This window comes from Aythya fuligula, chromosome 3 (assembly GCF_009819795.1).
Source record: "Aythya fuligula isolate bAytFul2 chromosome 3, bAytFul2.pri, whole genome shotgun sequence".
Classification (NCBI taxonomy): Eukaryota; Metazoa; Chordata; class Aves; order Anseriformes; family Anatidae; genus Aythya; species Aythya fuligula.
Window position 1 is genome coordinate 70,490,016 of NC_045561.1, and position 27,210 is coordinate 70,517,225.

Below are 27,210 nucleotides of genomic sequence, written 5' to 3' on the forward strand. Positions count from 1 at the left end.
CTTCAGAAAAGCTTGTGTCATCACTGCTGTGAAGACACAGGTCACAAAGCCTCTGTGAGCAAACTGAATAGCCTGTGTTCCTCTTCGAGCTTCTTGTACTTGAACATCTGTCAGACCTGTAGTTCCTCCCAGATTTTCCATGTCACTTCCAAGGAAAAAAAAATCCATTTTGTTAACACAAGGCTTACAATAGCTCTACCTTGATACGTTTTAAGCTAAATAGGCCTATCATGAAGAGCAGCTCCTGCCTTTAGAAGCAGCAGGCTCCTCAGCAGATCAGTTCTCAGTGTGTAATCAATTACATGTGCTCACACAAATGCCACACCAAAAAAAAAATAATTAAAAAATAAAATAAAAATAAATAAAAAATCAGGTTTCACTTTTAGTAAAATCCAGTTTTGCTCCAGAGGTAAACAGCAGTGAGTGGCTTAAGCCACGCATCTCTTGCACAGTGGTGTGCGAGGCTGAAGGAAATGATTTTGCAGGGCAGGGTGCGTACGGACGAGGGAATTCAATTTCTCAGATTCCAGGAGGAGTTTGCAGGGCAGTTAGCTGTAATTGCATGCCCCAAGTGCGCTGAAGTGACATTCACATAAGCCACAAGGAATGCAAGTCCTCTCATACCCAGAGCAGGCCCTGGGCTGAGCTGAGGCATTCAAGTCCAGAACCACCGCCCCAAACACTCCTGCTCCTGCTGCCTGATCCTAGAGGCTCCTATTTTTAGTCTGTGAAGATGCAGGACATTCTGCTTTGGGCATACCCAGAACCGCCCCACGCTGGGCAGCTCCACACCTCTCCTCCCCCTTGACCCAGCTCAGGAATTGGGTGCTCGGACACGTCCCTGTGCAAGATGAGCCCCACGGCCTCCTCTGAGCACACCCAGCACATACCAGCGGGCTCCAGCCCCCCAACACAGCCCTGCTGCCACCGCTGTTCCCAAAAGGGGGTGGCGGGCAGGAGGTGCCACAGCAGGGACACTCCGAAAATGTCACCCCATCCCCACCCCCCGGCTGGAGGCAGCTCCTGAGTCAGCAGCCGCCCGGTTCCTCGGGCTGGCGGGGAGAGGAGCAGCTGCAAGTGCTTATCATCGACTTCCCCACCACGTGCCCAGACGACCGGCTGCTTTTGCTTAGCACTTCACCAGCCCCTTTGAACCCTTTCTCAGCTCCTCAGGGGGGCTTCCTTTCCTCCTCGCCCCAGCGACAGGAGATTTGGGGTCATCTTCTCCCCTTTTTGCCTGGTGGGGCTCAGATGGATCTCCCTGAGCTTCCTGAAGAGCACCTCATCAGGCTGGCCCTACACGTGCTCCATGTCCAGCCAGCCTGCCCAACTTGTACCGCTGCCTGAGGGAGAGGGTGGGGATGTGGGACTCATGGGCACGATCACGGAGAGGCCGTGACCTAGCAGTAATAATATGGCCATGGGGAAGGGAGGGAGGGTGTTCAGCCCCCTTGTCCCCATCTGCCTGTGTCGAATGTTTGTCTGAGGGCAAAAGGACTTTATGGGCTGCCCAGAGAGGTTGGGGGTGCCCCATCCCTGGAGGTGCTCAAGGCCAGGCTGGATGGGGCTTTGGGCAGCCTGGGCTGGTGGGAGGCATCCCTGCCCATGGCAGGGGGGTGGAATGAGGTCTTTAAGGTCCCTTCCAGCATAAATTACTCCGTGGTAAGGACCAGCACCTACAAGCTCTGACAGAGATGTGCAGCGAGAGGCGCTGGGTGCTCGGATCTCTTCCAGTCACCTCGGACTGGAGAAAAATGGGGCAGCCCACAGCCTCCTCAACCAGCAGCCATACAGGGCCGGTCATCAGGTGAGGGTCTGGGGCAGCACCACAACCATCGTGCCAGTCACTCAGGGCCGTTTATTACGCAGGGGACTCGTGCAGCAGCACCATGGCTGCGAGGGCGGTCACTCAGCTCCCCTCAGCTAACGGGGCACCGGGCAGGGGCAGCCCCCTGAGGGGCCGCGGTCCCCAGCGGCCGTTTACCGGCCACCTGAGGCAGCCCCGCCGCCCCCCGCCCCGCTTTACTCGATTGTTTATTATTTTCCAGGGGGCGGCGGCGGGGCGGAGGCGCCGGCCAATGGGAGGCGTCGCCGCCTTGACGGGCGTGGGGCGCCGGCCAATAGGCGGCGAGGGTGGGCCCCGGCGGTCACGCGCGGCTCCAGAGCATGACATCATCTGTTTGCACGCCGCAGCCTAGCTTGGTGCGGGCGGGGCCGCGGCCAGGGGGCGGGGCCTCCACGAGGGGGCGTGGCCGCAGCGAAGGGGCGGGGTCTAGGGCGGGAGCGGGCGTTAACGGCCGCGGCCTAGCGCGCGGGCGCGGGGTGCTGTGACTGAGGGGACGGGGGTGGGGGGCGGTTAAACGGCCCCCGGGGCGCTGACAGGATTAAATCCTCTGATGCCACCTGAGCTGAATGCCACAAAATAATAATGATAATAAAGTGTTTCTCGATGGGTCTTAACCGGTTTGGTTCACTTCAGTTGTTGCATTTTCTCCTAAGTCTTCGCAAGCTATGGTGCAAACTTAAAAAAAAGACAATAAAATCAGATTTAAAAGGTTTTGTAAAAGGCAATCAGTTTTATTTTTTTTTTTCCACTCTCTTCCTGGCCCTCAAAGTGTGCTTGGGCCACATCCACAGCACGTCAGAAACTTGGCTGCTGGTTAAGATGGAAGCCGAGCGCCGTGTCCTTAACAGAACTTTAAAAAAGGGGATTTCAGGAAAATACCACTATTCTGGGGCTTGTAAATAAAGCTGAGAGAGCTGGTGGCACAGCTGTGTGGGGTTATGTGTGGCTGTTATTAGGTGAATTAAATACTGATGGAAGCCCTTCTCAGTCCACGAGAGGCTGGGAGTCTTGTCCTACAAAGAGGGAGGCCTCTTTAATAAAAATTTGAAGCTACAGGGTTGAATTTTCCCACCTCCAGTTGTTTTTTTTTATTATTATTTGGTTGGTTTTGAGGGTTCAGTTGTAAAGGTTGTGCTCCCCAAACCATCAAGATCACTGGGGGAAGAGTAGTAATGTCACCGTTTCCTTCTGCTGCTGCACTTCTCTTCCTTCCCCTCCCCTCTGTTACAGCGTTTGGTCAGCCAGTTCGTAGGCTGCGATCCAACCTCAACTGATCTCTAAATTGCAGCTCATCCCTTTGAGGAAAATTTTGGAGTGGGAACTCTGTCGCTGTCTTTGGCAACCCCCTTGTGTCTCCACGGCACTGTTTGGACCCTTGCTCTATGTCTATCTGCCAGTCAGCCAATCTTTCCTTCATAACTTTGGAGCCCATTAGCCAGTTTTAGCCAAACTGGGCAGAAAGGCTAAAGTCTCAAAGTCTGAAGCTGGCTGGCTCCTTGATGACATTTTCTAATCAGTGCTCAGGTTGCTCTGAATCGGGCGCAAAACCCGCTGCCCTTTGCCCAGCCCATGTTTAGTAAGGAACTGTGGGAAGAACAAAAAAATAGTCAGAAGTTGCCGATGGGAGGGCTAGGCACAGTTATTGCAGTGGGCACGAAGCCTTTGGAGACCTGGCTGCAGGTGGCTCACAAAAGGGCCCGTTATGTACTTGGTTGTGTGAAGTCCATGCAGACAATGCAGCCATTGTTTAAGGCAACTGCAATATAACATTGTCTTGCTGAACAGCAGTTACACTTTACAATGGATGGTGATAAGGGTGAGGAAAAGTTCCAGGTCTGCCCCCCCACACCCCAAGGCAACTTTAGCTGTGCCTCCAAGCGTACACCTATGCTTCTGCAATAGCATGTTTGTAGAAAGAGGCAAAGCCAGAAATGTGACCTGCACTTCTCCAGCTACCAGCCCAGCGGGAATGTAGGTTATGGCAGAAGGAAGGAGTGATCAGATCTGGGTTACTGCTAGAAACTGGTGCACGAACATCTGATGAGAAGCTTACTTTCTGAATCAACAAAATGGAAGACTCGGGAGGAAAACTGAGCTGACAATAGCCTTCTGTAGTCGCACATAAAAGCTTAAAAGACTTAATCTCAACAAAGAAAAATCACTTATAAGGAATGCCACCCAGAGGGTTGTCATAGGACTGCTACTTTCCCCTAGGCACTATGCCATAGGCCCCTCATCTCATGGGTCTTGAATGGTCCATGTGTGACCTGGATAACACACAGCAATGACTCAGCTGCAAAGGAGCTGTGACCCTACTGGATCCATATTGGCTCCTGTCTATGGCATGGAGAGCAGCTTTTAAAGGAATACATAACTTAAAAAGGTGTAGGAACACATACATTGTTGTGGAGGTCCTCTGAATTAGATCATCCCTTGCTGTATGAGCATTTAATAGTCATAAAATATTGGAACTTCTTTCTTTCTCTCTTTCTCTCTTTCTCTCTTTCTCTCTTTCTCTCTCTCCCTCTCTTTCTCTTTCTCTCTCTCTTTCTCTCTTTCCTTCATTCTTCAGTGAATCCTTCCTGTGATTCAAGGAAAAGGCATGGTTGCATAGAAGTCACTGAACTCCGTTTTCTGTCCAAGAACGTGATTGCCACGCAACCCTCTCTGCAAGAAGGTGGCTGCCTAATCCACCATGCTGGATACTTGTTCCTAATATCTGCTCTCCCTACTCAAGTGTATAAAAGGAGGTGCGGAGGAAGACACAACACTGAAACACTCTCAGTCTAAGTAGGCACAGTAAGTGAGTGAGTTTTTCAGATGGCCTCGGGGCTGGCCTAACTTTATTCCTGTTGAAGTTAGCGATAAAACTCCCATAAACTGAGACTTTCTGAAAATCCCACCCTTGGGGCATTGAAGTACTTAACAGAAGAGACTGGAAATCGTGCAGGTTTTAGATTCAATTTTGATCAGTTTTTATACTTCGCTGCAGTGGTCCCAGTCACAGCACAGTGGTAACAACGGGTTCCTCTGTCTTTCCATTTGGCTCGCACACATCTGGTAAGCCAAATGTATAGGAACAATTAAGCTGTGGTTTTAATCCTGCCTCTAAATGGCACTATAACGCGCACGCAAATGCTGCGCGGAGGTATGGGGAACCGGTACAGTGACTTGCACGATTAATGCTGCGTGGCTGCAACACCCGTGGATTTTGAGGAGGAAAGGTAATCCTGCAGTAAAGGGCCGGGGCTGGCACTCGGGAGATCTGGTTTTATTTCTCAGTTCTGACACGGGCTTCCTGTATGACCTCAGCAGAGTCATGTAATTGCTCAGTGCCTCAGTCCATCATCTCTTTAATAGGGTTACTACTTATTTCCTTTCTCCCGCCCTGGCCTGCCTTACTTAGGCTGCAATTCTGTCTGGGAGTGGAGCATTTCTGACCACGTGCAGGGCCTTCACCTAGTACAATGAGCCCTAATGGCAATGCCTGTGCAGTAATGCAATGCCAATTAAATAAATAAATGAAGACGATAATATCATTTAGGACGAGATTTTCAGCTTGTAATCCAGCCCAAGGTCAGAGCGCTGCAATTCCCCGGAACCTCGGGACCTGAGGAAACGCTCTGTGGGGAGGTTTCAGCGCCAGCCACGCACAGCCCCGAGCACCGGCAGATTTTGGGAAAGGCTTTGGTGTCCGGCACAGCTTGGCAGCTGCTCTGGCTCTGCTGCATGTCACGAGCAGGGCCTCCTCGTGGACGAACGAGGTCGTTGGCCAAGCACCTTCCCATCACACACCCTCTTGGTTCGTGACTCTTCAGTGTTACTGCACTCCTCCTCCCCTAGCAGCTGCTAGATAGTGTTCCCAACGCCAGCATCAGTCGCTGGTGGTGTCCTTCTGAGGGACCGAGCTGCCTCGCATTCCCGTGAGGGGCCGTGTCGCAACGAGAGCCGCAGCGGGGCACACGACCCAAAAGGGAGCTGCGGTGAAAATCATTTCCATGACCCGAACCTGCATTTATTCTGATTAATTCAGTGTCTCCTGCTATATTTAGACAGCTGAGGATTAATTGTATGCATGCTGAAACGCTGTCCCTGGTAATAAAATCACGCTGAACTACTCCTAACGAGTGCCACTTGAATTCGAAGCCTATCTGGAGCCAGAGGGCTTTGCCCTTACTTAGCAGGACATGTGAGGCACCCGGGATCAGGGCCTCACTGCTCTCTAACCCCACCGAACGGTTTTCAAACCTCATCGCTCGTCTGTGATGCCAGATAAATCAGGAATAATTTCTCTAGAAAACAGCAGTTCTATGGAGAAACGCTTCAGAAGCACGCGTGCTTTTTTTGTCTGGTGCCCGGGTCGACCCTGTTTTTGCCCTGAATCTAGTCCGTGACGAGGCTGACCCAAGACCGGGCAAGAACTGATAGGTACACGTCGCTATGTTCTGTATTTGTAACGACATCCGTATTAATAGCTCTATATCCTTCGGCTTTGTGGGTCAGCCCTTCTCCCAACCCGTAATTAGCGGCGTCGTCAGGCGAGCTGCTCCGGCGGGCTCTCTGCAACAGCCTCGTGCTCGGGGCAGCGGGACTGCGCGCACGTGGGTGCGTGGAAGTCCTGAGAAGTGGCAGGATGAATCGGGCTCCCCAAAATAAAGCTCGCCAAATGTGACTTGTACGCAAATTTACATCCCGTGAGGGTGACCTGGAGGGGAAGCAGCGTGGCTGCGGCTGCCAGCGCTGGTTTTAAGGCAGAGCCAGGTGCTGAAGATGGGTTGGACGTGAGGAGAAAACCCCAAGCGTCGCTTAAAATCCACATGAAGCGAGGAACATGGGGTCCCTCGCAGCACCACGCCGCACTCTGCACCTCCCCCAGCACCCAGCCACTCGGGCCGGCCCCCCAAAAGCCCCAAAACCGCCCCCAGCTCCCCTCGGGGACCAGAGGAGGAGCCGGGGCACAGAGGAGGGACCCACCCCGGTCCCTCCCCGCCGGGGCGGCCCCTGCGCGACGCCGCCCGTGGGCGGGCCAGGCGGCGCCGTGAGGTTAGGTTGCGGCTCCCTGCGTGCGCCTATAACTTTGTGTTGCTGCCCGTGGTTGTTAGGAGGAGGAGGAGGAGGAGGGATGTGCAAGGAGCCGGCGACCAGCCGAGTGACAGCCCGCTGCTGCTGCTGCTTTTCGGGAGGGCTGCGGCAGCCCGGCTGCTGGCATCGCTCGGCTCTCGCCAGCCGCTCGCGGAGGCTCCGCCGCTTTCGCCTCCTTCGCCTTTAAAGGGAAGGCTCCGAGGAGCCCAAGGCGCAGGAGCAGGAGGAGCAGGAGCAGGAGCAGCAGGAGCCGTGCGGCAGCGCTGCTTTTGCCTCCCCGGCAATTGGGATCGCTGCTGCTGCCGCTGCTGCTGGCGGCGAGGAGGTGGCCGCGGACACCCCCCCCCCCCCCCAGCATCCCCTCCCGGTGCTGCTCTCCCCCGCTGTGCCCGGGCTCGGGGAATGACTTGAGCGAAAAGGGGGGAAAGCTGTCAAGATGGCAGCAGCAGGAGCAAGGAGGTTATGAGCGTGGTGTTGCTGCTGGAACAAAACCCCTGCTCGGCGGCGGCGGCCCTGGGGAGGGCTGAAAGCTTCCGGACCTGTTGGAAGACCGGCGATTTGATCTGCTCCTCTGCCTCTCCCTGCGAGAAGAAGGATTTTATCGGCGATTATTTTTTTTTTTAATTATTATTATTATTATTTTTTTCTTGAAACCCCCGGGGTGGCCTTCACCAGATTTTTGGGGCGGAGGGGGCACCGCAAAGTGACGGGCTCACGCTAGCATGCACCTGGCCGGCTGCAAAGACTCGGGCTCCCTTTAGGGCGCTCTGAAGAAAAGGAGGGGAAAAAAAAAAAAAAGAAAAAAGAAAACCCACAAAGTCTCGGCTGCACCCCGAAGGACCGGAGGCTCCGGGACCAAAGGGGGGTGTTTGTGTGTGTGTAGGGGGGGTCCCGTCCCGTCCTGTCCTGTCCTGTCCGCATGGAGTGAGGCGCCCCGGGGCCAAGATGGCAGAGGCGTCGCCCCCCGCCCCGCTGTCGCCGCTGGCCGTGGAGCTGGACCCCGAGTTCGAGCCGCAGAGCCGCCCCCGCTCCTGCACCTGGCCCCTGCAGAGGCCCGAGCTGCAGCCCAGCCCCGCCAAGCCCCCGGGCGAGCCGCCCGCCGACGCCGCCTCCATGATCCCCGAGGAGGACGACGACGACGACGAGGGGGGCGCCTCGGCCATGGCCGTCGGCGGCGGCGAGGAGGAGGCGGCGGCGGCCGCTGTGGTGCCGGAGGAGGCGGCTCGGCTGCTGGCCCCGCTGCCCGGGGGGGGCTCGGAGGGGCCGAGCTCGTCGCCGGGGGGTGCTGCAGGAGGAGGAGGAGGAGGAGGAGGAGGAGGGGGGCTCGGAGGGAGCCCGGCGGCGGCGGCGGCAGCGCCGAGGAAGTGCTCGTCGCGGCGCAACGCCTGGGGCAACCTGTCGTACGCCGACCTGATCACCCGCGCCATCGAGAGCTCGCCCGAGAAGCGGCTCACCCTGTCGCAGATCTACGACTGGATGGTCCGCTGCGTGCCCTACTTCAAGGACAAGGGCGACAGCAACAGCTCGGCCGGCTGGAAGGTGAGGGGGAAAAATTGGGGGTCGCCCCGTCGCCTGCCGCGAGTGGGATGCGGCTGCCGGCGCGAGGTTTTGCTTAAAAATAGGTTTAAGGGGGATGAAATGGGGTGGGGGGTGTGTGGGGTGCGTCGCTGGTGCCCTGTGCAGGTGGTGGAGTGAGGGGAGATGCTGGAGCAGGCTGGTCTGCTGTAGGTGGGGGTGAGCAGGAAGAGCATAAAAAGTGCCCCCAAAAGTCTAAAAAGGGCTTTATTTAAAGCCATAAACATAATTCTCAAAGGCTTGTTGTTTTGAAGTTGCACGCACCGTATGGCTCGCGATTGCAGCGAGCGGAGTTGCTTTCACGCAGCGCCAGCCCTAGTCTCAAAGCTCAGCGCCAGAGCAGCTCCTGTTTCCTTCAAGGAAAAAAAAAAAAAGAAAACACAAAAAAACCAAAACCACAGCAGCACAGCAAACCCAGCGATCTGCCACACGTGCCCCACAGGCAGCAGAGGGAAACCCAGGGCTTGGCGTCTCTCCGGGACGCTGGCCGAGCCGTGGAGCTGGTGGCCGTGTGGCCACCCTGCACGTTGGCTTGGCGTCCCCTGCACTGACGGTGCTGCTCTCGGGGCTCTTCCTCCCGTGGTGGTGCCAGCCAGCAGCCCGGATCGCTGCTGTTCTAATAAATGAGACGAAAAGAAGCCGATGGAGCCCGGTCTGTGGGTTGTTTACCCAGCGCACGCGGCGTGCAGCTGGGGCTTTGCTCTCCTGTGCGCAGCCCGAGGCCTAGCAGCGGCTGGTGCGGCGTGCGAGGCAGGCTGCGAGCTCGTCCCAGACCTGCTCCGTCCTTCCCTGCTCCCTAGGGCCGTCCCTCGGCGTCCCCGGTGCCGAAATGTCAGGTACATGCAGCCAGGAGGGTGCTTCTGGACGCGGCTCCAGGCTGGGGAGGGAGATCCCGGCGGGATGGAGCCGAGGGATGATGTTCGGGGCATCCGACAGGGAGTGAGCAAAAGGTAAATTGGTGGGGGAGTTTGTTGGTTTTACGGGGAAATCGGCTTTTACACTGCGGATCTCTCAGTCTTTGGAGCAGGGGATAACTTCTGTGCGGCAAATCAGTCAGAGCTATCGCAGGGATGAAACGTCTCCGGCTGTGCTCGTGCCAGCAGCTCTGTCTCACATTTCGGTTCCCGAGTAGGACCTGCTGTCAGGAGCTGAATTTTGCAGCTGTACGGTTTTTACCTTCCAGACAGAGCCCTGTAGAGGAAGCATTCTGCTGATGTGCTCGTCTCAGGCTTGGGGAGATACGAGCACAAAGTTTATATCGGTGGCGCAGCTGGTTTGAGACAGGGATCGGTTGTGCAGCTTTCGCTGCCGTGCGAGGTGCAGGGCTTTGAAGTGACTTCACGAATGTGACACGGATCGTGACAAAGGGTTAAACCTCACCACGGCAGCCCCGGCCTCCCTGAGTGGTTTGGCATCATGTGCAGAGAGAGGCAGGGGCTTTAGCTGTCAGCTGCTGTGACAAATCCCGCTTTTTTTATCTGATCCTTTGAATTTTCAGTAAATACCTGCCTTGAAAGACAACTCACCAGGTTATCAAGCTGGTAGCATTTTGGCTGAATTGGGTGGCAAAACTCCCATTCGCTTCAGCAGAAGCAGGATCCGGGCCGTAACGCCAAGTGCTTTACATTGATTAGTATGCTTAATACAGTCACATTTTTTTTTTCTGACAATTTATACTGTTAATTTGATATTGATTCCTTTTCTGAGCAGCATTAACTGGTACTTGGAGCTAATTAAAATGTTAAAAACTTGGATCCCTTGAGATTTCTCCGATATAATTTAGTTCAGAAGTTCCTCGCAAGCCTTCAGGATGACCTTTTGCAGAATACGCAGGCACATCGGTGGCAGAAAAATCTCCCTCTTTAAATGACTGTGAGCTGCCTTTGAAAGTTAGGGTAAGGCGTAGGGTCGCGTTCAGGGAGCGTGCGTTTGTGTGTGGGTGGTAGGGGCGTCCTGAAAGGGGCAAAGGAGAGGTCAGGAGCTAATCATTTGCTAGGCTTCCAGAACTGCAAAATGCAGCTCCTAGCAGGGCGAGAGTTTCTTTCACGCCGTGCCTGTACGTTCAGGAGAGAAATACTTCAGTCGCCTGGAAAGTAAATGAGTTTCTGCAGAAGCAACACTCTTAAATAGAGACTCCATCTTAGTCTCCCGATGCTAAAACACATTATATGTTATTATCATCTCTGTTTCCCTCACAGGTAATGAATACAACTCTTCAGGAACTAATGTCAGCTTTTCACATCAGACTTTTTTTCAGATTGCTAGTTACCCTGAGGTTTTAAATGAACAGAAAATACTTCTGCATCAGGAGGCTTTTATCTTAATTTAGAATATTTTTACACAACTAAGTTCATCCTTGAAGGCTGTAAGTACATTTAGCAACGTTCTCCTCTAGCCCTGAGAGGGAAAATTGTCATTTTAAGCAAAGGTAACTTGTTTGGTTATGTATTATTATATGTGAAATATTAATGCTGTTTCCAGTGAGATGTGCTGAAGACCATAATCCGTAAGCATAGCCAGGATTACACTCCTCAAAACAATTATTCTAAGAGCTATAAATTAAAGTTACAACTATCGTTCGGCTACACTTTTTTTTTCTTTCTTTCTTTTTTTTTCTTTTTCGCCTAGGGCATTAAAGCAGAAGTGAATATTTCAGATGTGGTTAGGAAGGCATATATTACGTTTCCGCTCCTTCAGATAAGGTTTGCCCCGTGCACACGCCAGCAGCCTCCTTGCTTTGTCCCCCGGTGGGATGTCAGCTACGCCAGCGCTGCCCGGCAGCTCAGAGGGGCAGCAGCCTGCAGGGCGTCCCCCTGGAGCCGGCGTGCTTCGCGCGCTGTTGCATGCCACCCTCAGCCCGGCTCGCTGCGATCCTGCGTGCTTTCGAATCACGGGGAAGGATTTAGATGCGTGCTTCGATATCTGCTGACTGTCTGGAATAGTTGTGGCAAGGCAGCGTTTAAATCCGCTATCACCGGAGCTGGGGGGAAAGGTTTGCGAGGGAGCTGGCTCCACTGCAAGGCCGGGTGTTGCAGTTACTTCCACGGGGTTCCTCGATGGGTAGAGCTCCCCGTGTTCCCAAATACGAGTGTCTGTTTCCTGACCCACGTCCTGCAGTCGCAGAACTAGTGTGGTGACTTTTTTCCCCCCATTTTTTTTCCCCAAATACTGAGGATGCAGCAATTTGCTATACTCGGTAGTCTTAACATAGAAAACCAAACAGCCTTCTATCCACGTATATAGTAGAGGTTCCTGGTGTCACCAGAGCATGTTGAAGTACTTCCCTACCTTTTCCTATAACCCTATTTTGTGATTTCTTGCAGCACTGTCTTGTGAAACGCAGCCTTTTCTGCATGAAGAGCACACTAGGGGGACTGTTTTCCTCTTGGTTGAGCAGTATCGCAAGACTGCGAATCTGGTCCCTCATACGCAGATATCAGTAACTCCCAAATTTAAATACAGCTGATTTGCTTAGTTTTGCTTTTATACCAGAAGCTTGTTTGCTTTACACCTGTGGCATTTGTCTTCCTCGAGAAAGATAAATACTAACCGCTGGGATATTTACTTTGGAGCGTAGATTTTTGGAAACTTTGTACACAGACGTTCATTACCTTGCTTTATTGACCGGCATGTCCTGAAGTCTTGCAATTCCTTCAGCGTGGCAAACGTGCGAGTCTTTTCTCTGATTACTGAGACTTGAAAAGACTCGAGAAATTTGCCAGCCATGTAGACAGATGCCTAAATCTGTTAGCCAGATGCTAATATGCAAGATGTGTGGGACGTTTTTTATCATCTTTTTGCAAAGGATGTGGGAAGGAAGCAACACCACTCTCTGTTCTTCTTATTTCTTCTTCCTCAGAACAGCAAATAGCTTCTTTATCAGGAGCAGCAGTGTAAAACTAGAATTTGCATCAGCTTCATTTTTCTCCGTCGCTTTCTTTTTAAGACTTTGTTTCCCAGTTAACTGCTAGCATTAGTATTTTTTTTTTCCAACCTTCTATTATATTCTTTTTTTTCCTAATTTTGAGCTTCCTTGCTTGCCCATGCAGAAGGGCTTAGGTTACAAACTATAGTCTGTTCATTTTAAGTTTTGATCTAGTGGGGCAAGCACGGGTTTAAGCACGTGAATAGTTCCTTGGGACTTTACTGGGATTACTTGTGTGCTTAAACTTACAGCTTAAGCATCTTACCTGACCAAAGCCTTACTAGGCTATAACTTCACGAAATGCTCTGTAACATTTGTAAGTAAAGTTTGTGCTGAGCAGAACAGAGAGATACACAATTCCAGCCCCAAATTCAAAACTGCTAGGTGACAGCTTCTTGCATCAAACAGGAATATAGTTTAGTGTCAAAGTAATAAATGACTTTTTAACTTTGCATTAGAAGCCACGTGTAGCTACTAGCACACATCATTATTTTGTACCTGATCTCACTTTTCCCTTGCCCATACGGGCAGGTAACAGCTATTAGAGGAGACACAGGTCTTGGGTAGCTCTGGAGAGTCACTGACATTGTTTCCTCCCCCGTGCGACAGCAAGGAGCACGTCTGCTTAAGGGCTTGCTAAATACAGATATAAACACATCGCCTCGGTGAATGTCATCGGCTGTAAAGAGTCACAGGCTCTGGTATGGGCAAACAAGTGTTTTTCAGGAAAGATCCAGTCTTCCCCATGTTTGTGCAGTAGGTTTCTGGGCACCAGGCACAGATTACAGTGCCATGCAGTGAGAAGGAGATGATCACACTGGGGAAGAGAGGTGGGCAGCACTCCTGCTGTGGGATGTCCTGCCTCCACTTGGCTTTGCCCACGTACAGCCAGCGGTGTCTCTTGCACGGGGCCATTTTGCATTCGGGTCATTTTGGTGCTTCTGCAAGCCAGGAGCTTGGAGGAGTGAACAGGGAGAGCGTGCAGTCAGCATGAAATCGCCCCCAAAATCACGGCGGGTGCACTTCGTCCAGAGGGGGTGAAGCGACCGTCTTGGGGATAAAGCACATCTCAGGGCGAGCAGCCAGATCATTTCTCAAGGTGGCAGCCTCCTAAATGTGCCCTGCAAGGTTTTGGCAGCCAACTTGTTGGTGTGAAGTCTGGAAACTCCGTTGTGAAGATCACTTCTTGCTTGCAGGGCGATTACAGCGGTTCGTGGTGCAGCAGCAGCTTGCCAGGGGAGAAACCAAAAATGCTCCCGAGTGCAAGTTGCTACTCAGACTAAAACCTTCACATGTTCATGTTTCTCTCCCGCTTCTGGAACAGCTTTCCTGCTATCTCTGTCACGGAAAAAGTGCCCAAGGGCAGGGTTGTAATATGGCAGCTAGAGATTACCTTTTAAAGGTGTACGGCCCTCCTCATCTCGAGGCAGGATCTCTCCGGTGGAGGGTGAGCTCCGAGCATCTGACTGACGTTCCTGCTGCGGCCAAAAGCTCCCGTTCCCAAATCCACGTGGGAAAGGGGCCACAGCCTCGGCGTGTCCTGGGGCTCAGGGCCCGCAGCGAGCACCGGGCCCGCCGATAACGCGGCGCCGAGGGAGCCGCGGGTTTTTTGATGTGGCTTTTCTGGGGGCTGACAATCCGTGCAGCGGTTCGGTAGCACAAAAAACCAAAATGTTGAAGTCATGCGCTCCGCCGTTCGGTTTTCAGTACTGCAGGCTCAGCACATCAGGAGTTAAGTGAAGATTAGGTTTAACCTTTTGTTGGCCCTTTGTTTCTACTTCTACAAACTTGGACTGTTCCTCTTTATTACAATTTCCTGAGCGTTGCCACACACTAAGCTTGGAAAATGAGGTGTATTTAGCCAATTTATGGCCTGACATATGTTAATTAACATTAATTACCTGCTTGAATAGTCCATTTAGCACTTATTATTAAAAAGTGGCTTGTCTACAGAAGGGGATTTTCCTTCGGAGGGAGATGTTTTGTTCTAACTTGCTTCAGACCAAGCCAGGATGGGGCATACCGTGCTTCTTTGCGAGGCTGTGCCGGCTTTCTTGTGCTCCAGTTGTGCGTGACGGGATACCATACGCTGGGCAAAAGTTGTCACGGGTCTAAAACCTGTGAGATGAGGACAGCCATAAGCAGAGATCACTCGCCCAGTCTCCAAAGTGCCAGTATTTCGTTAAAAATCCCATTCCTCGCTTCTCCAACCCCCAAGTCCTCATTCCTGTCCCGGGAGACTCCAGAGGTGTTATTAAGGCTATTGAAAGATCCCTACTGATACTAAATGCCTCTGCAAGGTTTCACTGATGGAAAAACGCCTTTCTGGGGATTTGTACTGATAAATGCCTTGCGAAGATTGGGTCTGCTAACACACTTGCAGTAACGAACAGAATTAATTGCTTGCTTGATCAAAACATGCTATGTACTCGCGAGCTGAATTATGAAATGCGGTGTTCTCACTTGAACTCGTTTATTCAGCAAGGTGTTCTGCTTTTTTTTTCTTTTTTTTTTTTTTTTTTTTTTTCTTCTGCTTGTATTTTGCTATTAATTTCTGCCCCCGCTGGCAGGGCCGGCACTCGCTGGGGTCTGCCCACCCCAGGGCTTTCCTGGACCTCCGTCTCCTCCTGAAGAGCACCCTGGGGACGTGCGTGACACGGTCCTAAGGAAAAGTTTTGGGGAGGTTTGCTGGCTCCCCAGTCTCATGAGGAGGAAGGAGCCGAACCGGGCTGGATGCCAGCGTTTTGGCAGGGAGGTGACATCTGTTTATCGTGGCCCCAGAGGGCTGGGAGGCCAGCAGATAAGCAGGGAGGCTGGTGAGGAGCGGGCGCAGCCTGCTGTGGGAAAGCAGATAGAGGGGCACCCAAACACGCGGGCACGCGGCCGCGCAGCTTTCAGTGGGGGCACAAATCCTTCTGCAGGGGTCCAGCCCAGTTTATCACAGTCCACAGGTATCTGAGAGCAGGGCCTGACTCTTAAAATTCTAAGATTTTTTTTTAATTCCTCTTAAAATGTATTTATTTCAAATAAATTATTTTAGGACATGACTTCAGCGTTGCATTTTTTTTTATCTAGAGTGTGGACCACATTATCTAGATATATCCTCCAGTTATGCATCTCTTAAAACCTCCTGTATTTTTTTTTTCCTCTCCATGCAAGCTCTTCAAGCAGACATTTCAGCGCTCTGTAGATGGGTGGTGACAAAAGGTCGCCCCACCTTCCCACATGAAATTCACTGTGTAAACACACTTTAAAACGCAAGACGTAATCCAGATTAAAACTTTATGACCGGGGTGTTTGTGAAGTCAGACTGTGAACTCCTAATCTTGGGTAAATATATTTGCTAGTGCTTCATGGAGGATTTATTGGTTTCGTATATAAAGTTCTAGATATGCTTAGGACATAAAATGGGTTCCTGATAAGAGTGAACAGTGCTAAACAAAGAGGGTTTCAGTGTAAGACTTCCACAGCCTCCTTTTTTTGCTGGTTGGTTTTGCTCTGAGAGCAGTGATGCGGTTTCTTGAAAGCCTATAACCTGTTGTTTGCTCTGCAAAGCTGCTCTGGCCCTTACCTAATTTCAAGAGAAGATTTTTTCCAGGAATTCTAGGGAGAAGGTGACGCCGGTTCAGGCCGTGTCCTGAGATGCGCTGTAAGCTGAGACCGGTGAGGCCGCTGTCCCTGCTTTGTGCAACACTATCTGCTGGGTTTAAAAGTGTGGGGGAACTCAAAACCATTTGTCTGCCATGTCGGGTTTCAGAGTGACTGGTATTTCTTGAAGTATTCATCAAGACCTGCAGCGGGAGGCGGCTGTGCCTGCTCTGCCTTTGGAGGAGAATAGCCTTGACGCCAAGAGCGATGCTGCCACCGAGAAGCTGTAAAAAAAACCCTTGAACATTTTGTGAACCTTGTGCAAGCAGCTTCTACTTCGGTACAGCCTGAGCCACGTACGTGGCCCAGATAAGTAGGCCACGTCTAAAATCTTGGAACTGAAAATGGAAATCGTGTCAGAGCTCTGAATGGCTCGGGCCAGAGGTTTCCAGCCTGCAGACCTTCCGTGATTATTTGCATCGTTACGGTGGCAGTGTGATTCTCAACTTCCCCAAGCTGATTTATTTCTTGCCCCACTGCTCTTACAACTTGGTTCCTGCGTGGTGAAAGCACTTCAGATTAAAACGTGCGAGGAGGTTTGCATAATTGAAGTGAGAGAGAAATCTCTTACGAAGAGGGGTTTTCCAGAAAACCCTGGGAAAGGGAGCCGTAAAGTTACAAAGGTGTTTGAAAATCAACAGCAAGGCCATTTGAAGTAGGAAAACTGAGGGAAAGTGGTGGGTAGGAGGAGGAAGGGCACTGCGAGCGAGCAGTGGGAAGTAAATCAACCCGAGGTATGTCTGTAGGCATCTGATGTCTACGGGGCCTAGTGGGGTAGCTTGGAGCAGGTGGAGGAAGCATACTGTTTACCTAATTAGAAACATAAATAAAATCTTTCCAACGTTTTACTCAATTAAAACGCATCGGAAGCATATGTCAGGCTTCTCACAGCCAGGAAAACTCGCTCGTGCCCCGCCGTTCCCCGGGGAGGATCTTCCTAGCCCACCTTCTTCAGGGCTCTGTGGGGTAGAAGCTCTCCTGGCCAGAGGGTGCAGGGGGAGCAGTGGGATGAGGCCGTGGTTAAAACTGCGAGGCTGAAATCCTTTACCCAGCACTGTACCCATTTCCAGCAGGATTTGTGTCGTTGGGGAACTGGAAACCCGAGGAAAAAGGTGATGATTGGAATCAGTGAGGGCAGGATTTCAGCTCTGTGTGCTTACTGAGGAGTGGTGGTGGGCAGCAGGGCCTGGGCTGCTGCACAGTACGGGCAGCTCCGTCTCCCCAGTGGATTTTAGGCACCGAGGAGACAACGATGATGCTAATTGCAAGAGAGACTACTTAACTGCTGTGTGCTCTGTTGGAAACGAAGGGGGAATAACGCTGATTGAATGACCTATTTTGACTTTCTCAGTGTAATACGTTTAGTGTTGTAGTCTGTTTCTGGACGGTGAATTATAATTTTATCAAATCCTGCTGGAAATGGGTACAGTGCTGGGTAAAGGATTTCAGCCTCGCAGTTTTAACCACGGAGTTCCTCTCGCCACTTGACTTGGTGGCAAGAAGAGCTTTTTCTCTTTCATCTGGAAAGGTCTTTTGCTATGCAACACAGTGACAGCAGGTTTTTTTTTTAATACAAAATAGGGACCTGTCAGGAAGAATATAAAACGGGGCACTGAAGGAGTCTAATTTAGAAGCAGAAAGGGCATAAATCTCCACCTCTTTCTGATGACAGTAGGCCAAAGTACAGAAATGTTCCTCTGCTTGTAAAATGCAGCCCTGATAGCAGGAAGAAGTTGTGTTAAAGGCACAGCTGTACCTAACCCCGCCACAAGTTTTTCCACGTTCTTTGCAGTACAGGGCTGGATGTTACATAAGGGGATTCTTGGATGACGAAGTGCCTCTGTTAGGATGTGCTCTGCTTATTGTGTAGTTACAGAAATTGTTTGCTGTTTTGGACCAGTGTCAGGCAGCATAATACTGAATAAGTCCCAGATGAATGTGGGTGGTGAAAGGAGAAAAATAACTTCAAATAAAGAGGGGTATTATCAGCTGAACAGCCAGCGTTGATCCTATGGTGCTGAAAAATGGAAGCAGAAAAGAAGTAGTCTATTTTTTCTTTTCTTTTCTTTTTTAAAATGGAAAATCTTAGCCAAAGGATCTGTTTGGACGAGAGTTTGGTGCACTTCTTAAACTTGCAGCGAGCTGGCGTTGGCGCAGCAGTGCCGTGAAGTACACAGAGAGAGGCCGGGAGTACAAACAAGCCTCCCAAACTTGAGCGCGTCGTCAGATTCTTTGTCCTTTTAGGACAACGTGACCTGTAGCGTCACTTGCAGCTGCTGGATCCAAGAGTATAAATAGTGAAAAGAACACTGATTTGGCCAGGAGAAAATGTTCATTTTGGGTTTTTCCAACAGCTGTGTCAGGACTTTACCCTGGCAAAAGCTTCTCACATGTCTTTTTTTTTTTTTTAATTCAGGCTCGTACTAAGCATGTAGTATGACAACACTTTCTAGTTAAAGGAAAAAAAATAGTAGCAAGTTGAGAAATAATGTGGATTTGGTGTACTCTCAGCCTGAAGGAAAAACGGTTTGCTCGAACGCTATGGTAACAATAGCTTCAGAAATTAAGTATGGATTTCCTTCGATTGTAGTTGAATCATCACCTCTTACTAAATTTATCCAGTATTGAGTGCCTGGTTTCTGGTTTGACATTTTCCTTTGGATGGTGGTTGCTTTTTTAAAGCTCCGCATGGGCTGAGGGATGATAGCTTCCTTATTTTCTGCAGGAAACGCTGTCGAGTAGCAAACCACCGATTCCTCCTCGTAGCTACGGACGAGCTCAGGGCCGCAGCTTTAGCCCCAGATATGACGAGTGGGGTGCAAGCCATGGCAGCCACGTGCCTTTCCCATCTGCCAGGAGCAGACAGGGAGCAGGAAAGTAGGATTTCGCATGGCTTGAGTATCTGGAGTATTCCTGTGGATACTCCATGACTCCTGGAGAATCTGCCTGGGTAGTTCTCACTGCTCAGTGAAGTGCCAAACAGAAGGTACTGAGTGAGAGCGTACTTCATTTATACTGAAATCTACACCAAAAAAGAAATGTTTCTATATAAAAGCCAAGTGCTTGGAAGTTGAAAGTGTCGGAGTCGCCTCTCTGGCGTGGAATTTCTTCTCTCGTTCCCTGCGACACCATCATTAGTAACAAGCTCACACGCTCTGTCCACCCCCAGCCTCTAGTTGGGCTGGGTGCTTCGAGGGGTATCAGGGTTTCAGTTCACCCGCGGTGCTCTCTGCGTGGGCCCCGTGCCATGCTGGTTGCACAGCGCTCACACTCAGCTCTGAGTAAGGAAATACGCCCTTCCCTGTCTGCTGCTCCGTGTCATCGCCTCCCCAGCATCCCCATGCTCCCAGGAGAGCATCGTCCCCCTGCTCCTGGCCAGAGCCAGCCCTGCATCCTCTCTCAACCCCAAGCTCCTGCTCTGTGCAGCTCTCCTTCCTTTTCCCATCATCTCTCACCTCCTCACTTTCCATATCAGCTCTCATCTATCTAGCCAAGTTCTTTATCCAGCTCTTGGTTCCCAGTTTCTCCCCTCTCCTGGGATTTCCTATTTCCAGCGTCTTGCCTAGCCCAGGCTGCTTACCCTCTTTCCAATCATACTTTCAGTTCAGGTTTGCAAAGCTATTAGCAACTGGGAGCAGGATTTTATAATAGGAAGTGTTGGACAATATGAGGTGTAGGTGGGGCGCACAGCACCACCTCTAATTTACAACTTTGTTTATTTTGTTAACTAATCCAGCCGTAGGTAAGCAGTCCTGGAGCTGTCGGTGTGCAAATCCTTAGTCATTTGAGTAGTCTTATTCACTGCTGATACCGTGTAAGTAGGGATTGCTCGTTTGTGTAAGCGATGACCCAGCCTTAGAGAGACCTCAGTCTACTGTGGTGTGCCCTGAGCAAGACAGCTAACGCTGTCTGAGATGATTCATTTCATGGTGCTGCTGCACAGTCCTTAAAATAGTGATCATTTTGGACAAAAATCTTGGAATCCTATTCCTTGCCTGCTTTGTGGTGAGTTGAAGTAGGTGTTTGACTGCCCTCCTTTCCCCTCCCCACTGCAAATTGCAAGGTTTTGTTGAGAGAGGATGAAGGTGGCTTCCTACCTGGATGAATGGGTTGTGAAATGGGTTGGAAGTGCTCTCTGGCTCCTCTCCGACCTTCCTGCGTTCGAACAGGCAGCCACAAGGTCAAAATAAGCTCATCACCCATTTTATCACTTACCCAGTGGTCCCCACCTGATTGATCGTTTTGCTGATGCGTGCTAGTTCAGTGACCTGCACTGTTGGCTAATTGTCTTTGATATTCCACCAAAGTCAAAAGAGAAATTAAGCATCAGCTCCTGAAAAGCTTGTGATGTATTTAATGGTACGTGTAGTGATCGTTGTAATTTCCTTGGTGAGAGGCTGATCCTTTTTCCTTCCCTATTGCTGAGGAGAGACTAGACATTACAAGTTCCTCACTGATAGTATGTAAGATAAGAAAGCATACAGTCCACAGGCAGAGCATATCCTGCATCCCTCTGTCTTGGTATATTTAGTTTAGAAAATATTTGAGCCTTTTCTTAGTGTAGCTCCTTGGTTTTCTTCTATCTTCTGCATCTGCTGCAAGCTTCGTGCCTTGTCTTTGATGATCCTGGTAATCATCACCTAGCTTTTGCCATAGTCAGGAGGCAGCTTGCTATGGACCTGGAGCTAGGTGAACTCATGTACGGGCACAAATAACCCTATATTGATCTTTCAAAGAGCTTAAGTGCAGAGCACGTGGTTTATGAGCCCCTTATTTTGAGCCTTATCATGAAGGAACTTTAATCAGGTAACAGTCGGGCCTTTTTTCCATAGCAATAAAGTGCGTGCACACAGGTATTGCAACAAGTGGTGCAAAGGCAAATCTGGCAAATCTCCTGCAAGAGAAACCTGCAGTTTGTTCTCCACCTCTCCTCTCCCAGGCACTCCAGTGGCTCGGGAGGCCGAGGGGTTCACGAGCAGTGGCTGATAGGGTTCGGATACCGTGCTTCAGTTTCCCAGGCTATTGATAACAGCTGTTCGGTCACAGATCCCCGGGTCATGATGTACTGGGATTTTCTGCTGGTTGTGACCTTGGGGGGGAATTAGACTGGATGTAATGCTTCCAAGAATTGGAGACGCCTGTGCCATCGAGCTGGGACACATTGCTGGATCAATTACTAGCACTGGCAGGATTTTGCTGTAGGGGAATCTTGCAGCTCCATCGCAGTCTTGTTATTAGTAGATTATTGTTAATTGGCTTTAATACAAAGCCAGATATTTGCAGGGAGGGGGGACCTTATATAGCTGGTTTCTGTGAAGTGGTTTCCCTGTGTGCAGCCCTGGTGCAGTGCATCCCCTAGTGCTGCACATTTGGCCTGGAATCGACTTCCCCAAAGGAGGAATTGCTGCATGGTGGCCCCAGCCTTCTCCAAAGCAGCCAGCGGTGACACCAGAACTGTCTGCACGAAGTCGTAGCATTTTTGTAATGTGGCCATGAGTCGTGGTTCGGGGACTTGGCACTTCTGCAACTCAAGCTGCCGTGGCCTAGGCCCTCCGCGAGCTTTGGAGGCCGGGTGGCTTCCCGGTGACCCGGGCAGGTTTCATGTACAGCCCCGGGGCTAAATCCAGGCCACAGTCAGGCGACACGGGGCAGTCGTTACGCGATGTGCTGGGCCACATTTAACTCCTGACCTCACAGATCCCCAATGTGCTTCTTCGCAGGGCACCAGCGAGCGCGCCGTGACCCCGCTTCACGGGCTCTCAGCCCCGTGTTTCGGCCTGAAGGATCAGAGCCAGCCCCGGGGGGGTCATTTACCCCTTTTAGCCCCTTTTTCCTTCTCAATGTCTGTTTCTGCACAGCACAGTGTTGGCACAGGGCGGTCGAGCCGCAGCCCTGTTTGTGTTCACACGTGCTCGTGTGGCGGCTCAAGTCACTGGGAAGCTTTCCTCTGTGGAAATGCGGCTCCCCCCTAATCCAGGCCGCCCGCTATTTACTTCCTTTGTAATTGCCTGTCAAAGCATCGCATTGAAATCCAGCCCTCGTAGGGTTTTCCTCAAAATGCCCGCGTGGTATTAAGCCGGGCAGGAGCTCCGAATGTAAACATGTTTACACAAAAACGGGGAGCCGGCAGCGCTTTAGCGGCCAAAAGCAGCGCGATTACGTGCTGGAGGGGCACTGAAAAAAGTGGTTTTGCCTCCAGAAGTAAATCCTGACGAGAAGTGCCTGTGTGTGCCGGGCCTGGTGATGCCTCAGGGAGGGAGAAAGGGTCTGGGAGCCTGTGGGGATGCTCCTCGGGGCCTGAAGGACGCTCGTCGGGCCCTGAAGGAAAACTTGAAAAGCTGAGGGAGATCCTAGGCTGTCTCTACCAGCTCTTTGTTTTAGATTTTCCCGGGCAGCAATGAGGAGTGCTGGGAGGGTGCTGTTTCATAACTGGGAGTTGGGCGTCCTTCCCGGGCTGTCGTATTTGGGGCCGGCACACTCGCCTCCCCCCAACCCCCCCCCCAGCACATTGTTTACTTCCTCCGTACGTTCTGGGACATTCAGTCCTAAGGAGCACGATACGCTTGCATAAACACTGCAGCCAGATTTATCTCTCAATCCTATCTTTCCTTTCCAGTCTTGGAAAGTGATTAATCTCCAGCACACATTTTGTTCTTTGATTGCAGGGCGGTTCTTCTGTAATCATTTACAGTTCTGCAGAGCCGGAGCGCTGACTTGCTGGAGCGTTTCTGCCGTGCCTCCGCTGCTGCTGCTAAGGGAGAGGCTTTGGGAGCGGGACAATCCGCTCTGCAGCCCTGTTCAGCGTACGAAACCACGTGCTTGTACTTTGTGTGCTCTCCAAGCATGGAGAAAAAAAGCCAAATGCACTCATCTATAAGCGCAGACGGGTGTCCGTGCAGCGGGACAGGCTGGGGGTTGGTTTATGGATTGTAAAACTGTTAGGGTGCATTTGTGGGTTCACATAACTTTTATTTCCCATGCACATTGCATATTGAAGCTTACACCAGGTAAAAATCCTCAGCCTGTGTGGTTATAAGAAGCTGCACGTGCCACTTAGTGTCTGACGAAGACAGAAAAGTGAAGAATCAAATCAGAAAATCTGCCCTGTCTCTCCTGCATCGAGGTTTTTCCATGCGCCCTTTGTATTTTTTTGTTTGCTTTCCGTGTTTTCCAGCGTGTGGTGTACAATAAGGCAGAAAGGAGGTAGGAGAGGTGACAACCTTGAGTTAACACGCCGTGGGTTAGAGATTAGGCTATGAAGCAGAGCTTTGTTTGGCGTGAGTGTCTGAGCTGTGAACCGCTCGTTCTTCTTTCAGTAAAACTGTGAAAATTAGGTGCAAAAAAAAATCAGAGAAAGCCACGTGATTTTGGGGTGAGACTACAATTTTGGGTTCTGATGCATTGCTAGTTGTCCCACACACCACTTGGGACAAAGCACTTCCCGTCACCTTACAACAAACCAAAAAAAGCCGGACACCACCCCACTAATGTACTGTCTGCAAAGGGCAGGAAAAGCTGAGGGCACTGCAAGTGCAGGGTGTCTGTTCAGTGAGATGCCCAGGGGACCTCAGGCCAGAAATCAGGACAAAAAAAGTCTGCCAGCAGCCTTCCCTGTTGGTCTGATCTCGAGAGCAGGGCAGGACAAAGGAGGGGGGTTTCCTCTGACTGCAAATCCAGCAGCTGTTTTATATAGGCGGATGTCAGAAGAGGATCCTGGCCACCCCGTGCCAGGAGGAGCACCAGCACACAGGCGAGCAGTGACCCGGGGCTGTTCTTGTAACCCCCAGCCCCTGCTTTACTGGCACAGAGGGATGTCCAGAGCATCTGATCACAAATTTCACTTCTGTCTTCAGCATTTCAGCATTTAGTTGCATTGTTCCTTCCATGAAGTTGTGCATATACTTTTTCTAATTTATCCTAGAAGTGCAAATTTCTGTAAAATCCTTTTGCAAAGTCCTCAATTATAAACAAAAGGGGATTTAAAAGCAAGGAGGAGGAAGACAAAAGCTCTTGTAAAGCGATGTCTCTTCAGGAAAACTGCCAAATGGTGTAAAGAAGAGACAAATTCAGAGGGTGTGCATGTATACAGGTACCCAACTGCTTGGTTGGACTCAGTGCTGTGATAAAGACAGCTGCCCTGTGGCTGAAGGAGGGGAACATGCTGCTTCGGGCTGTGAATTGGCACCATCTCCGTGCCAGTGGGCTTAGCCCCTTGGTTAGGTCATATCTGAGGAAGGGACCATGTAAATAACATTTTCCTGTGGTTGTGAGCACAGCTGTCCGTGGAAGGGTTTCTAGGAAATGCTGGGCTCAGTACAAAGCAGCCATACACTGAAAACTTGAGGCCCCGTCCCAGCAGGCAGAAAGGAGCCTTCACCTCAGCGTGGGTTAATTATTTGTTCATAGCTGGCTGAGCAGGCAGGGTGGTCGTGGATGAGGCATGAGGCTGTGAGACTATGTCCAGGGGACACTAACATTCCTGAGAGTCAGGAGGTGTCATCCTTAGCCCCCCAAAATGTAATGTCATGAGCACGTTAGGGATCGTGCAAAAACCTTGGAAAGAAAAGAAGTTCGGGGCTTGAATGTATTCGATTATGGAAAGATACATGTGCTGACAGCAAGATGTTTTCGAGTGGGACGGGTACCTTGGAGGGAGGTTTTGGCCGAGGACCAGCTGCTGGGAACATCTGTCTGAACATCCTGACTGCAGGCTGGCTGGGCGCAGTCGCGAGCTGCTTCTTGGAGCCCTTCTGAGAGCTTGGTGTGACTGCTGGGTGGAGGTGGCTGTTCCTCCGAGTGGGCCCCTCGGCTTTTTAACTGTGAGGTTAACTCGGCTTTTTTGCCCGCTGTGAGGGAGAATGGAAACAAGATGTTCTGTTGCTGGAGATGGTCATTTTTCCAGCCAGACCTGCGTTTGTGTGAGGAAGACCCTTTGCCAGGCTGGACGGGTGAGTTTAGGAAGGACACAGGGGGAAGCCACTGGCTCCTTATCACACATCCCATCCGTGGACAACCCCTGAACTGTGAAGGTGTCCCAGAACAGTGGAAGAAGCTGTTAAACCGCACGCTGCCACCGTGCCCTCTCCTTGTTTCCTCTCCCAGTGCAGCCAGAGTGTGTATTCATCTTCACCCAAAGAGTTCGTTTTCACGTGGAGTGAGACCTGCCCCATGTCCTATTTTTTGGTCACCCGTAAAGAAACCTGGATGTTATGTTCTAAACTTCTAACGAGGCTGCAATTTAATTTCTTTATTTCATGCTAAAAGTTGGTTCAGGGTGCAGTCTTGAAAGCACCTCCTGTGCAACGTAGAACGGGGCCCAAAGAGAGGAAATGAAATCAGAAATGGAGAAAAGTTATTTTAATCATAAATAGCTGCGGTAGGAAGGTAGCTGTTTATATGTGCAATAGTACAGTACCTACTGTGTGTATTTTGGGAGAACCTGAGAATAGCAGCTGCGCTGAAATACATGACAGCAAAGTCAAATATAGTTTAGGTTTAAAAAGAGAAAAAAAAAAAAAAAGTGCTGCCGAGGGTAGAATGGCAGCCTGTGGGTGTTATCTCTCTCCCCTGCAGGGCAAGGGGCAGCCTGTGACTGCGGTGTTTGTTTGGGAACGCCGAGTTCCAGTAACGGGATCCGTCCCGCTCCTATCAGTGCTGGTAGGCACCCCATAACATTTCCCCGGGTCCTGCACGAGGCTGACAGCTCCGTCTCCCCTGCTCTGCCTTCCCCAAACACCGCGTTTTCAGGGGTTTTGCAGCTGATGGACCTGGCGGGTTGCAGATCTACGGGACCGGGAAGCAGCAAAGCCGCAGGCACCAAACCCAGGGCGCTTGCAAACACGCTGAGGTCAGAAGGATCAAAACCTAAATTAAACTTGTCCCTGAAATTTGGGGCTGAATCACAAATTCAGGAAGTTGTACATGAAAATTGGTCTGGGCACTGTTTCCTTCCTAAGAGTTCTGCAGCTAAAAATAATGTCTTGCGCCATAGTTATAAATAATACGGGCTTTTTTTCTTTTTTTTTCCCCCCCTTCTAATTAAATTGTTACTCTTGCCACGGTGAAAGGAAAGGGAAAAGATAATAACATGAATCTGGCTGAACAAGTATGCAGCTTACAGGTTTCAGCCCGAGTGTTTGCAACTGCACCTGGTGCTGATGGTCTCACACTGATACATTTAGTTGTCAGAATTCAAAGAAGGTGCTCGGGAGGGATCTGCAGGGGGGTTGTGTCTCTGTCGTTTGAGAAATATTGTTGTTCCTGCAATCTCACCCCAAGTGGGCTTTCCTTGTGCTTCCGAAGTAGAGAAGTTACTTTTTGAAAGGAACTATAGTGTTTTTTTTCTAAATTTTGGATGAGCGGGTATCAATCCCACCTATTTCAGGCTCTGCGTCAACGCTGAGGGAAGTTGCCTGCGTTTTGCTGCTGGGGTCTGTTGGCTGCCTTTTAGCAGAATTCACTGTTTGCTGAGGATCGCCCCAGAGCCCACTTGCAGCGGCACGGATCCTGCCAGCACGCCGCTAATGGCCAGTGAAAGCAGTAATCCCGGAGGCCTAAGGGGATAACGACAGTCAATAACATGGCTGCCCATCTTTCAGCTTAATCGTGACATCTTTTGAGGTGGAGAGAGGGTGATTTTTCCGCGTGGGTCCACGGTTTGGGGAAAAAGCAGCGTCCTGAAAATCAGGATAGGGCAGCGAAGTCGGTCTGCCTGGGTGATAAGTGAGACGTACCACGGCTACCTAGCGCTGGGCACACACTCAAATATTTACTGGGCTGAAATTTGCTATCACACACACACAGACATTAAAAAAAAAAAAAAAAAAAAAAAAAAAAAAGGCGGCGAGGCAGCTGTGTGGTTTCCCTGGCAGTGATGCAACGCTGCTGACACACTGGGACAGGACGGAGCAGCACGTTCTGTGACAGCACGGCGTGTTCCCCGTGCCACCGGCGCGGCGTTGCACAGGCTGAAGGCTGTCTCTAATGCCAGCACTTCGCCGAGTGCTTCATTTTCAAGCCGGTGTTTGGACATAACAGCTCGAGGAGCGTTTTTGAAATTAACACGTAGCTATTGCATGGGTATGATTTCTAAAACAATTCCCTTCGCCGTGCCTTCCCGTGGCTTCTATTTGCA

At 50.9% G+C, this 27,210-nt stretch overlaps 1 protein-coding gene across 1 annotated transcript in view; it reads left to right on the forward strand.

Annotated features, from left to right (window-relative positions):
* Window positions 1-7,710: 7,710 nt before the first annotated feature.
* FOXO3 (forkhead box O3) overlaps window positions 7,711-27,210 on the forward strand; it is a 77,177-nt gene continuing 57,677 nt past the window's right edge. The window contains exon 1 of the mRNA XM_032185516.1: window positions 7,711-8,467. Coding sequence (XP_032041407.1) covers window positions 7,874-8,467 — 594 coding nt within the window. The 5' untranslated portion in view covers window positions 7,711-7,873. The remainder of the gene's footprint in view (window positions 8,468-27,210) is intronic.